The sequence below is a fragment of the Pogona vitticeps genome, chromosome 5 (genome assembly GCF_051106095.1).
Source record: "Pogona vitticeps strain Pit_001003342236 chromosome 5, PviZW2.1, whole genome shotgun sequence".
Lineage (NCBI taxonomy): Eukaryota > Metazoa > Chordata > Lepidosauria > Squamata > Agamidae > Pogona > Pogona vitticeps.
This window is the reverse complement of record NC_135787.1, coordinates 190,319,119-190,332,308: the sequence shown is the minus strand read 5'-3', so window position 1 is coordinate 190,332,308 and position 13,190 is coordinate 190,319,119. Positions and strand designations below refer to the sequence as shown.

At 43.3% G+C, this 13,190-nt stretch overlaps 1 protein-coding gene across 2 annotated transcripts in view; it reads left to right on the top strand.

Moving 5' to 3' along the window:
• Nucleotides 1-1,734: 1,734 nt before the first annotated feature.
• MYSM1 (Myb like, SWIRM and MPN domains 1) overlaps nt 1,735-13,190 on the top strand; it is a 32,774-nt gene continuing 21,318 nt past the window's right edge. The window contains exons 1-7 of one of the 2 annotated variants that reach the window (XM_020811650.3): nt 1,735-1,880; nt 3,199-3,274; nt 3,917-3,987; nt 9,363-9,440; nt 9,576-9,602; nt 11,071-11,149; nt 12,971-13,069. In XM_020811650.3, the coding sequence (XP_020667309.3) occupies nt 1,816-1,880; nt 3,199-3,274; nt 3,917-3,987; nt 9,363-9,440; nt 9,576-9,602; nt 11,071-11,149; nt 12,971-13,069 (495 nt within the window). In that variant the 5' untranslated portion in view covers nt 1,735-1,815. The remainder of the gene's footprint in view (nt 1,881-3,198; nt 3,275-3,916; nt 3,988-9,362; nt 9,441-9,575; nt 9,603-11,070; nt 11,150-12,970; nt 13,070-13,190) is intronic. The other variant, XM_073002498.2, reaches the window with a different exon arrangement.

The window sequence follows — 13,190 nt, the reverse complement described above, 5'->3', positions numbered from 1 at the left end:
AGTATATTGCTAAAAGCTTTCAGGTTGCTTTGGATTTGCCACCCAGAGTGATCTGCTCTAGATGGGCAGGGTATAAATTAAATAAATAAATAAATAAATAAATAAATAAATAAATAAATAAATAAATAAATAAATAAATAAATAAATTTATGGCAGACAGCACAGTCCTGTTATCTTCTTTTTGGATGCTAATAATTGCCAAAAGCTTATCTATTTTTTCCTCCAATTAAATGCAACAAAGAGCTTGCGCAGCCGATGAGTGTAACAAAGTTAATGGGGCGGAAGGTTTTTGAGAAGGATACAATATACTGTACAGAATCGGATACAAAACAATCATCCTAAGGATTCTTCTGAGGCACAAAGCCTGGAAGGGGCACCACCATTTATCTGTTGAGTACAGGACCCTTACTCTGTTAAGAGGATTCATTGACATTACCTCATTAAGCGTTGAAGTCTAGTTTACAGCATTCATGTTAATGGACATGCCGTAATATATTGATCACTGTTAATGTTAGCTTGTAATGGGCCAAAAAAGAAAACTTGGAATGGCAGCTATGAAGTAACTGAAGAAAGACCCTCAGGATGTTGTTGTTTAGTCGTTATGTTGTGTCTGACTCTTTGTGACACCATGAAACAGAGAAAAGGTCCGCACAGTCCAAGCTATGCTTTGAAAAGCCCCTGATGTTGGGAAAGTGTGAAGGCAAGAGGAGAAAGGGACGACAGAGGATGAGATGGTTGGACAGGGTCATCGAAGCCACCAACATGAATCTGATCCAACTCCATGAGGCAGTGGAAGATGGGAGGGCCTGGCATGCTCTTGTCCATGGGTTCATGGAGTCGGACACGACTAAACGACAACAAAGTTGAGATTGAGCGTGAATTTTCCCTAGAAGTGAAAATGAGTATGTGGCTATTTTGTGCTGGAGGTATTGTGAGAACCCTGACTCACCAGGGCAAGACTAATGCTAGAAAAATTTGAAAAATAATAATAATAGCTGTAAAATCAGTTCTGACTTATGGCGAACCTTTTTCAGTGATTTCCAAGTAAACAATGCCTAGAGGTGGTTCAATCTTCCCTCCTTCCTGGGGTGCCCTGGGACTATGGTCCCAAGGCCACCCAGGCTGGCTCTGCTTTGCAGGAGGCACTGGGGGGGTGAGAATCGAACCCCCAGACCTCAACCCCTGAGCTATCCAGCCAGTGTGGCAAAGGGAAAGGCACGCATGAAAACAGGAAGGCCGAACATGAGAAAAGGCACGGTAGCTTTTTGTTTGCAAAACCGGACCAGGGCTGTGAAGGGCAGGACCCCTTGGAAGGAGGGTGGCCATCCATCGGAGAGGATTTGATAGCCCAGAAGAACCACATGGAAAGATTCCCTGAAAAGGCAGCTGTTCTTACAGGGGAGAGGATGAAGCCCTTGCCTTTAAAATGGAAACCAATGAACAGGGCTGCAATAGCTAAGAGACAGGGTGATGGAGAGCAATCCTGGTTTGCAAATGTTGTGGTCATCTGATATACGGTAGGCATTACTCGGCCAAGAACTTTATTTCTGCATGCCTTCTCTTCCACTCCGCCCTCTTCCTAGTTTGCTTTTCCCTTCCCGCCACTTTTCCAAGCCAAGAGCCCCGGGCATGGGGGAGAGACGGGCAAAGGGAGGAGCGGCGAGGGCTTCGCTTGTGTCTCTGCGCATGCCCGGGGACGGCTCTTCCGCCTTCCTGCGGCGGCCCTAGCAACTCCAAGCGCGAAGCCGCGGGCCTCGACCTTTGACCCCGTTTCCTGTTTCCGCCCTTCCCGAGAGCTCCGGCGGAGGCGCCAGCATGGAGGCCGTGGAGGAGCTGGAAGTGGACGTCGAGGGGGACCCGGCGGCGGCGGTGGCACTGGGGTAAGCGAGGCCGGTGCGGCTTGGAGGGGCGTGAGTAAGGGCCCCGCTCGCTCCCCGCGGTCACCCGGCGCCCCTCACGGGTGTGTGTGTGTGTGTATAGAAACCTTTGCTTTTCCCTCCGCCCTCCAGGATTTTTTGGGGGGGGAAGCCTCCTCTGGGAGGACTACAGTTCCCACCAGGCTCATGGGAGTTGTAGTCCAAAGCTCCTATGAGGCAGAACTGCAATACCTCCCCCCAAGAGAACGTGGGGGGGCAGTTCAGTCTCTCCCTCCCTCCTTTCTCCCCCCGTCCCCGGCAGAAGCAAGGATGATGGGTGGTGTAGTGTGGAGGGGGGGGAGCCACGCCAGGAGTCGAGGATGCTGTTGGTCTGGGCCCCTGACCTTCTGTTGGGTTGGCTTGGTGTGTGTATGTGTGTGAGAGAAAAACACACATGCGCACGTCATTGACAAGAGATTGTGCAGAACAGTTTCAAGTATTTTGATTTAAAAAAGCATGCACTGTAAAAATTGGTATTTTCCCTGTGTGTGTGTGAGTGTGAGCGTGCACCCACACACCCACATGGGGAATACTTGGCCTTCCTTAAAGACATGAAAGAATATTTACTGTTTAAAATAGGCAGAATAGAATAAACTCACAGTGATTTAACATTCTGGTATTTTATAGATGAACTTGTGTTTGACTACGTTGGTATATCTTGACATCTAGCAGACAAGTGCCTTGTTTAACAGCTAAACCTCTCAGTCCCATATGTAACGCTATTACATATTTGACCCTGTCAACTATCATCTCCGGTATATTTGACTCTGTCAGCTATCATGTGTCGCATATCTGTCCCTATCTGACAAAGCTATACCCTTTCACATATTTGATCCTATTAACTACCATGTGCTTTATATATCCGGCTGACGCCAGACAGATTCTCATTGGTCAGAATGCTTCAACTTGTAAATTACTACATTGCAGTCCTTCCCATGTAAACACATGTTCACACATACATTGTACATGCTGTGTTGTACAATCACAGCTTCCAAGAGATTCTAGGAGCTGATCTTTAGAACATCCAGGAGGGGTCAGAGATTAAGAACTATATCTCTAATGTCAAAACACTTTCCCCCTTTATTTCTTATTATTGGGGGGGGCAGAGAGTAGAAATCCCAAGAATATTGAACATTGGTCATGCTGGGGTAGGATATTCTGAGAGTTGTAGCCTTCGGTAAGTAACATTTCCCATGCGATGTTCAAATAATGTCTTTCTAATAGGATCTTTTTTTTAAAAAAAGTATATTTGTGTCTGATACATAGCTGCTTCTAATTTCAGAAATTTTGAGAATCCATCATCTAGTTTACTTCAAGATCACTACCTTGATTCAACTTGGAGAACTGATATGGGTCTTGTAAGTAACCAATGAAATAGGCTGCTAATTCTGAGATAATCTCTATATGGCATTTGAAAACATTTAAAGACATGTTTTCTGTTCTGTGATTCTATCCTAGCCAGTTCAAGTTTATCCTGGCGTCTAGTAGAAGGACAGAAGGAAAATGCTAGTTTTTGCTGTTCATGCACATACTGTATACTCCTGTGAACAATATATACGCACAACTAACCAAGTAAAGCAGATTTATGGAGATGCATTTATGGTGTACGGTCTAATTTTTTCACATACTTGTCTGATAGAAGTATTTCCACAAGGAAAAAATGTTGCTTTGTATTGGTGTGTGTTCTCTGAACATGGTTGCAAAATAAAAACAAATGTCACGGCTATGCTTTGTCTTTTACAATATCCCCCTTGCTTTTTATCCCGTGTTTTAGGGGAAAGTGTCTCTATATACATTTGTCCACTGATTCCTTTTCATCTTCCAAGTGCAAAGATTGTCACAGAATCTCAAATTTCTCTTAAAATCATCTCTGCTTCAACTCTGCATCTTAGTGGGAAATGTTGGAAATACAGTACAGTAGTGCTGTTCCCAGTTTTGGTTTGAGAAATTTAAGTATAAAATGCAATCCTGCATAATAGTTTTACATATCTTTCTTCTAGCCCTGGAGTCTTGACAGCACCATCAGTGAGGAAAACAAGGCTGCCATTGAGAAGATGTTGTTAGAAGAAGAGTATCCTTTTCTTATTAATTAGTAAGACAAAACACAGTCTTCATAGCATTAAGACATGATGATGCCGGATTGGAGTTAACAGTCCATGATCACTGATTACAATTGCTCACTGGCTACCTTAATGATAATATTTATCACCCAGACAGTATTTTAAGAACCCGATGTCTCTTGCTTATTTAGTACAAGAAGGTTTTCTATTTCAGTCTTGGATCTAATGAAATCATAGTAAATTCACATATCTGAAGCTTAGTTGAGTTATATTAACTTACTGTATTTTTATTAGATGAATTGCTATGTTTTCATTAAGAAAAAAAGGTTACCAAGTCATGTAGATGAATTCATGGTTATAAGCCTCATTGAGCTCATTGGGGCTACTCCTGAACAGACATGTAGGATTGCGCTGTGAGCAGATTTTTGTGCTCTCTGGGTTATGTTTCCGTGAACAGCAGAAATGTAGATTTAACTCTTGATATGTGCATTAGCAAAAGCTGCTTTTGTTTCATTTTTATTTTTATTTACTACAGAATAATGCATGAGTGTTTTGTATTTTAAGAGTAGTAGTATGACTGACACTATAATTATGCGCTTTCACATCATTTTCCTAAATACCAGTCTTGGGCCCTGTTAGAACTTCTGTTTTTGCTAAGAACTTGGATACCAAAAACAGGCCAAATAATTGAAATACTTCTCACAACCTTTGCTTTTAGTTCTTGTGGGAATCTTGTAAACGTAGGTACTATAGAATTTTGTTTAGTTGAGGAAATCTTAAAAACATGGGAATTATTATATTTGTTCAGACCAAAGGATTACCTAGTACAGTGTTTTGTTCCCTTTGTCTGATGCCTGCCCCCTCCAGCTGATACCCATAGTCACTGTGCATGTCTGCATGGAGGTGATATATAGACATCCTAACAAGTAGCCATTGATGATCCCAGACATCAGAATTGATTACTTGAAATAAACTGGAGCTAAAAGCCAGTGAAAGGATAGTGAATTGCCATAAGTCAGTGTTAATCTGGGTGAGCAAAATGTGGCCGTGGGCGGCATGCAGTCTTTGCACCTCCTGACCCTATCACAGTCATCAGTCTCTCCCAGTGGTGTTCCCTAGCAGAAAACAAGCTTTGCAAGGGTAGATCTTTGCTTTTTAAATTGGTTGCTAGTCCTCCTTCATGGATTGCTGCCTTGTCGTGGCGAAGGGGCTTGAGTAACTCAGAGAAGCTATGGGCTATGCCGTGCAGGGACACCCAAGACGGACAGGACATAGTGGAGAGTTCCGACTAAACGCAATCCACCTGGAGTAAGAAATGGCAAGCCACTCCAGTATCTTTGCCAAGAACGCCCCATGATCAGAAACAAAAGGCTAAAAGATATGACGCTGGAAGATGGGCCCCTCAGGTCGGAAGGCGTCCAACATGCTACTGAGGAAGAGTGGAGGACAAGTACAAGTAGCTCCAGAGCTAATGAAGTGGTTGGGCCAAAGCCGAAAGGACGCTCAGCTGTGGACGTGCCTGGAAGTGAAAGGAAAATCCAATGCTGCAAAGAAGAATACTGCATAGGAACCTGGAATGTAAGATCTATGAACGTTGGGAAGCTGGAGGTGGTCAAACAGGAGATGGCAAGAATAAACATCGATATCCTGGGCATCAGTGAACTAAAATGGACAGGAATGGGCGAATTCAGCTCAGATATTTATCATATCTACTACTGTGGGCAAGAATTCCGTAGAAGGAATGGAGTAGCCCTCATAGTCAACAAAAGAGTGGGAAAAGCTGTAATGGGATACAATCTCAAAAATGATAGAATGATGTCAGTACGAATCCAAGGCAGACCTTTCAACATCACAATAATCCAAGTTTATGCACCAACCAGCATTGCTGAGGAGACTGAAATTGAACAATTCTATGAAGATTTACAACACTTTCTAGAACTGACACCAAAGAAAGATGTTCTTCTCATTCTAGGGGACTGGAATGCTAAAGTAGGGAGCCAAGAGATAAAAGGAACAACAGGGAAGTTTGGACTTGGAGTACAGAATGAAGCAGGACAAAGGCTAATAGAGTTTTGTCAAGAGAATAAGCTGGTCATCACAAACACTCTTTTCCAACAACACAAGAGGCGACTCTATACAAGGAAATCACCAGATGGGCAATATCGAAATCAGATTGATTATATTCTCTGCAGCCAAAGATGGAGAAGTTCTATACAGTCAGCAAAAACAAGACCTGGAGCTGACTGCGGTTCTGATCATCAGCTTCTCATAGCAAAATTCAAGCTTAGACTGAAGAGATTAGGAAAAACCACTGGGCCACTCAGGTATAATCTAAACCAAATCCCTTATGAATACACAGTGGAAGTAAAGAACAGATTTAAGGAACTAGATTTGGTGGACAGAGTGCCTGAAGAACTTTGGATAGAGGCTCGTAACATTGTCCAGGAGGCAGCAACGAAAACCATCCCAAAGAAAAGGAAATGCAAGAAGGCAAAGTGGCTGTCCAACGAGGCCTTAGAAATAGCAGAGAGGAGAAGGGAAGCAAAATGCAAGGGAGATAGGGGAAGCTACAGAAAATCGAATGCAGACTTCCAAAGAATAGCAAGGAGAGACAAGAGGGCCTTCTTAAATGAACAATGCAAAGAAATAGAGGAAGATAACAGAAAAGGAAAGACCAGAGATCTGTTCAGGAAAATTGGAGATATTAGAGGAACATTTTGCGCAAAGCTGAACATGATAAAAGACAAAAATAGGAGGGACCTAACAGAAGCAGAAGACGTCAAGAAGAGGTGGCAAGAATACACAGAGGAATTATATCAGAAAGATTTGGATATCCCGGACAACGCAGACAATGTAGTTGCTGACCTTGAGCCAGACATCCTGGAGAGCGAAGTCAAGTGGGCCTTAGAAAGCCTGGCTAACAACAAGGCCAGTGGAGGTGATGGCATTCCAGTTGAACTATTTAAAATCTTGAAAGATGGTGCTGTTAAGGTGCTACATTCAATATGTCAGCAAGTTTGGAAAACTCAACAGTGGCCAGAGGATTGGAAAAGATCAGTCTACATCCCAATCCCAAAGAAAGGCAGTGCCAAAGAATGCTCCAACTACCGTACAATTGCACTCATTTCACACGCTAGCAAGGTTATGCTCAAAATCCTGCAAGGTAGGCTTCAGCAGTATGTGGACCGAGAACTCCCAGAAGTACAAGCTGGATTCCGAAGAGGCAGAGGAACTCGAGACCAAATTGCTAACTTGCGCTGGATTATGGAGAAAGCCAGAGAGTTCCAGAAAAATATCTACTTCTGCTTCATTGACTATGCGAAAGCCTTTGACTGTGTGGACCACAGCAAACTATGGCAAGTTCTTAAAGAAATGGGAGTGCCTGACCACTTTATCTGTCTCCTGAGAAACCTATATGTGGGACAGGAAGCAACAGTTAGAACTGGTCATGGAACAACTGAGTGGTTCAAAATTGGGAAAGGAGTACGGCAAGGCTGTATACTGTCCCCCAGCTTATTTAACTTATATGCAGAATACATCATGCGGAAGGCTGGACTGGAAGAAACCCAAGCCGGAATTAAGATTGGCGGAAGAAATATCAACAACCTCTGATATGCAGATGATACCACTCTGATGGCAGAAAGTGAGGAGGAATTAAAGAACCTTGTAATGAGAGTGAAAGAGGAGAGTGCAAAAAACGGTCTGAAACTCAACATCAAAAAAACTAAGATCATGGCCACTGGTCCCATCACCTCCTGGGAAATAGAAGGGGAAGATATGGAGACAGTGTCAAATTTTATCTTCCTGGGCTCCATGATCACTGCAGATGGAGACAGCAGCCCTGAAATTAAAAGACGCCTTCTTCGTGGGAGGAAAGCGATGACAAATCTTGACAGCATCTTGAAAAGCAGAGACATCACCTTGCCAACAAAAGTCGGAATAGTCAAAGCTATGGTTTTTCCTGTCGTGATGTATGGAAGTGAGAGCTGGACCATAAAGAAAGCAGACCGCCGAAGAATTGATGCCTTTGAATTGTGGTGCTGGAGGAGGCTCTTGAGAGTCCCCTGGACTGCAAGGAGAACAAACCTATCAGTTCTAAAGGAAATCAACCCTGAGTGCTCACTGGAAGGACAGATCCTGAAGCTGAGGCTCCAGTACTTTGGCCATCTCATGAGAAGAAAAGAGTCCTTGGAAAAAACCTTAATGTTAGGAAGGTGTGATGGCAAGAGGAGAAGGGGACGACCGAGGATGAGATGGCTGGACAGTGTCTGCGAAGCAACGAACATGAACCTGACACAACTCCGGGAGGCAGTGGAAGACAGGAGCGCCTGGCGTGCTCTGGTCCATGGGGTCAAGAAGAGTCGGACACGACTAAACGACTAAACACAGTCCTTATCAGCAGTTTTTTTCTCTCTCAAGTATTTATTTCTTTATTTTGAACTGTAAATTTTATACCACCTATCTAGCACGTTGCTGCTCTGGGTGGTGTACATGGAGTAAAGCAAAAAAAAAAAAAAATCATAAAAACACATTCTAAAATACAAAGACGGTAACAATAGAAAAAAAAGACAGGCAAAATAGTAATAGAGATGGACACAAACTGCCATTCTGCGGTGCAGTTTGGCCGCACAGCTTCTTCCATGGGCACCCTGGCTTTTCAAACGTGGCAGGCACCCACTCAGAGGCTGCGCCTGGAGGAGGCAAGGTTGGGAAGCTGGGGTGCCCATGGAAGAAGCTGTGTGGCCAGACCACACTGAACCATGGAGCTGTGGCTTGTGCCCATCTCTGCTCATAAAAGAACTATTCCTTGAAACATTGATTTCTGTCTACTTCCATTTCCACTGGTCTTTGGTGGATACTGGAGGCACAGCTTTGGCCCCCAGACTTCTGAGGGTTGCCCTGCCCTGGTGCTGATTGACCATGGGGGATGAACAAGACAGATAAGTGCAGTATGGTAGGCTTCCTGCTCTGCTTGTTTGCACATATAATTGCAGACTTTCACAATAGATGTAAATGAGATAGATTTTAGGTAGCATTTATCAATACAGTGCATAGGGTTTTATCTGAATATGCATACATAAAATCATGCTATTCTAATAAATCAGGCTTTGGAAAAGTATCTCTTCTTTCACATATTCATTAGCTGAGGTTACCTTGGCTGTTTAAATTCTTTCCCCAGTTGATAATTTGTTCCTTGGACTGAATTGCACATGCAATCATTAAGACCGAACGCTTAATGCTGAAACAGACATACAGTTGTATTTTATGAAACATATAATCCACAGAGTTATCTTTGCCTTAGAATTAGTGGAATAACAATTAATTATAAAAACATATCATAAGCATGCAGAAACCTATGCTTTATAATGTCCTTAATAAATTTCAGATACTATCTCTCTAGCAAATCACTTCCACAAAAAATTTGGAGTGAACTAAAGGAAAGTGATAAAAAGTACACCAAAAGGTAACATCTACTATGTGGAGGATATTTATTTATTTATTTAAAGGCATCTCCTAATGTCAAAGTGGGGGAAATAATATTACCAAAGGTTTAACAAAATAAAAAAGTAACATGTCTTTTTTTGTCTGTGCTTTACAGTCCACACAAGAAAGAAGCAAAAGTCACGTATGTACATCTGATACTGCATCTGAGTTTTCCTGACCATATTGTACATATTTGGAATTTGTTGACGGTTCTGAAAAATCTTACATTATTTCTTGCATTCATTTTGTTGTTTTGCATGCTTTCTATCTTTTGAACCTTTCTTTGTTACACACATAAAAAACATAATATTTGGCATATGTAGATGACACATTTTTCTGTTATTTTAAATTTTAAATCATTCTTCTTCAATATAACTACATTATTTATATGTCAATGCTAGTGAGTCAAGTTGAATTCACATGTATAAGACTGGAGCTGATGTTTAAAGCTTTTTGTTTGGCCAGCTGCATTTAACAAAAAGGCATTTGTTCCGACTTTGTGAAGTGGACTTCCGGTGGGTGTGGCTGGCGAAAGCAGCAAGATTCTGATTGTGAGGATCGAAGCTGCAGCGGTTTCAGCTAAGAGATTTTTCGGCTGACTCAAAGTTACCTCCAGGAGAGGAGGAACTTGCTCTTTAAGATGCACTTCTTCCCCCCCCCAAAAAATGGGGGGAAAGTCTGTGCGCCCTATGGAGTGAAGCTGGCGATTTTGCCCCCACTGGCCCCATGGGGCTGGGTGGGTGGGAGCCTCCCAAGGGTCCGAGTCTGCCTTCCAGGACCCTTGGGAGGCTCCCCACCCCCTCATGGGGCCAGTGGGGGCCGAATCGCCAGCTTCCAGGATCTTTCTGAGCCTTTCCAAGCTTCAGAAAAGGTCCAGGAAGCTGGCGATTTTGCCCCCACTCACCCCGTAGGGGGTGGGGGGAGCCTCCCAAGGGTCCTGGAACACACCCTAGGACCCTTTGGAGGCTCACCCTGCCCCCCCGCAGGGCCAGAGGGGGCGAAATCGGCACCTTCTGGGACTCTTTTGAGGCTTGGGGAGCTTCAGAAGAGCCCCAGAAGGTGGTGATTTTGCCCCCTCTGGCCCCCGGGGGATCTGGGTGAGCCTCCAAAGGGTCCTAGGGTGTGTTCCATAAGACGGACCTCTCCATAAGGCTCACCAAATTTTTAGGAGAAGAAAACATTGTGTTTTTTTCCTGTTTTCTTCTCCTAAAAATTTGGTGCGTCTTATGGAGAGGTGCGTCTTATGGAGCGAAAAATACGGTATCTTAAAGAGAAATGGAAGAAAGATTCCAAACTTGCACCAAGTGACTTAGGATTAAATTAGAAGCAGAACTGCTCTCAACAGAAGTAAAAACAAAGTAAAGCAGATTGTTAATACGGATATAAAAGAAGAAATAAAAAGTTATTATTAAGATTATGAAGAAAATAAATGTTTGGTGGAAAATAAGGAAGTAAAAATGTTAAAGACTTACTGTTTTGCGAAAGAGATAATAGAAAGTTGTTTTGGCTATGTGCTAATATTGTGATAATTATTTACTTATTTTTATAATTTCTTTTTAAAATGCAGTAAAGATTAAACTTTTTTTTAAAAAGGCATTTTGTTCCATTAGGATACATTCTCCTACGAAACCAGGCAGTGGATCACTGAAGTGGACAATGGAAGAAAAAGAGCTGTTTGAACAAGGACTGGTAAATAATGGTTATGCTTAAATTGCCTGTTTTTCTAAGTGATTTTGTTTTCCATCTTATCTGTTTGAAAATCTAACACTAACACTGTTACGGATGCAATTTTAGTAGGCTGGCGTCCATCCTAAATGCTCTATTACTGAAACAGTTTCATTCTGTTATCCAAACGGGGCATTGATTTTCATAAAAATAATGTATTCGGCACTGATTTTATCAGAATTTTTCAACCATCCACCTGGCAGACGGCTTGTCTTGTTCAGCTCAGTTCTGCTTCCTGCGATTTTTAATGCTTTTCAGTCTCTTTTCCCAGCATGGTTTATTTTTGTTGTTGTTGTTGAGTCATTAAGTTGTGTCCAACTCTTCGTGACCTCATGGACCAGAGCATGCCAGGCCCTCCTGTGGTTTATTTTTAGTCTTTGTTTATTCAAAGAGTGGAGTGGAGTTTAATACTGTGTTACTTCCTGCTGGCAAGTTCATGCCTGTGCTCTCACCTCCTGGTTGGAAGCTTTAACTTTAAGGTGAATGAGCACAGAACAACCTCCCCCCCCCCAACAAATTGCTTCAGAAGAAAAACTCAAGCAGGGAAATACATTTCTAAATGATTGTTGTGGGTTTTTCAGGCTCTTTGGCCGTGTTCTGAAGGTTGTTCTTCCTGACGCTTCACCAATCTCTGTGACTGGCATCTTCAGAGGACAGGAGTAGGAACTCTGTCCGTGAGTTCTTGCTCCTGTTCTCTGAAGATGGCGGGCCACAGAGACTGGCGAAACGTCAGGAAGAACAACCTTCAGAACACGGCATAAGAGCCTGAAAAACCCACAACAACCATCAGATCCTGGGCATGAAAACCTTTGAGAATACATTTCTAAAATATTTTTAAAGGATTTAAAAGGTCTTTTAATGAATTTATTAAAGAGAAAGAAGGTGCCTTTTTAAAAGGATTTTTTAAATTACAAATGCTTGTACAGTATGTGCTGGGTGGAATATTTAGACTAAAAAAGATTGGAAGGAGGATTTAAACTGCTCCTACTGGGTATATTCAAGGCTGTATGTACTGTACATGTTTTTGAGTTTAAGAAAATACAGTGGTGCCCCGCACAGCGAGGTTAATCCGTTCCGGATTAACTTTCGCTGTGGGAAACATCGCACTACGGAACACCAAAAGGCATTGGAACGCATTAAACAGCGTTTAATGCGTTCCAATGCCATAGAATACTCACTGTAGTGCGATGTTTCCCAGGGGCCGGCAGCCATTTTCGCGCCCTCCCCTCGCACAACGAGGGCGCCAAAATGGCTGCCATCAGCTGTCCGGCGGGTCCAAAATGGCCGCCGGAACAGCCGAAAGGGGCTGGGGCGCAGCGTTTTCGCGCCCTTCGTAAGCAAGGGGAGCGCGCGAAAACGCTGCCGGAAGCCCCGAAATGGTTGCGCACAGCCATTTCGGGGCTTCCGCAGCGTTTTCGCGCGCTCCCCTTACCAAGGGTGCGAAAACGCTGCGCCCCAGCCCCTTTCGGCTGTTCCGGCGGCCATTTTGGACCCGCCGGACAGCTGATCGGCGGGTCGCAAAGCGAAGGTTGGTAAGCGAGCAGCTTACCGACCTTCGCTCTGTGAATCCCAGCCTATACGGGCATCGTTTTGCGATCGCATTTGCGATCGCAGAAACGGCCTCGTAGAGCGAATTCATCGCTCTACGAGGCGCCTGTTGTGCCAGGCACCACTGTAATCTTGAGCTGCGTAATATATATTTAACATATTGTTTGACCCTCACTTAGGATAGTAAATTGTTCTTTCTAGCATCACTAAGCTGAAATTATACTTATTTTCCCTTAGGCTAAATTTGGCAGGAGATGGACAAAAATTGGCATGATGATCGGAAGTCGCAATGTTCTTCAAGTAAAGAGTTATGCCAGGCAGTACTTCAAGAACAAGGTAACTGTTGGAATTCTTGTCAACAGACAAACAAACTGGCAAGTCATTAGAACAAGTAACATCTAATGTGGGAGATTTCTACTGGGTATCTGTACTGAACAGAGGATGCTGTCTTACGTAA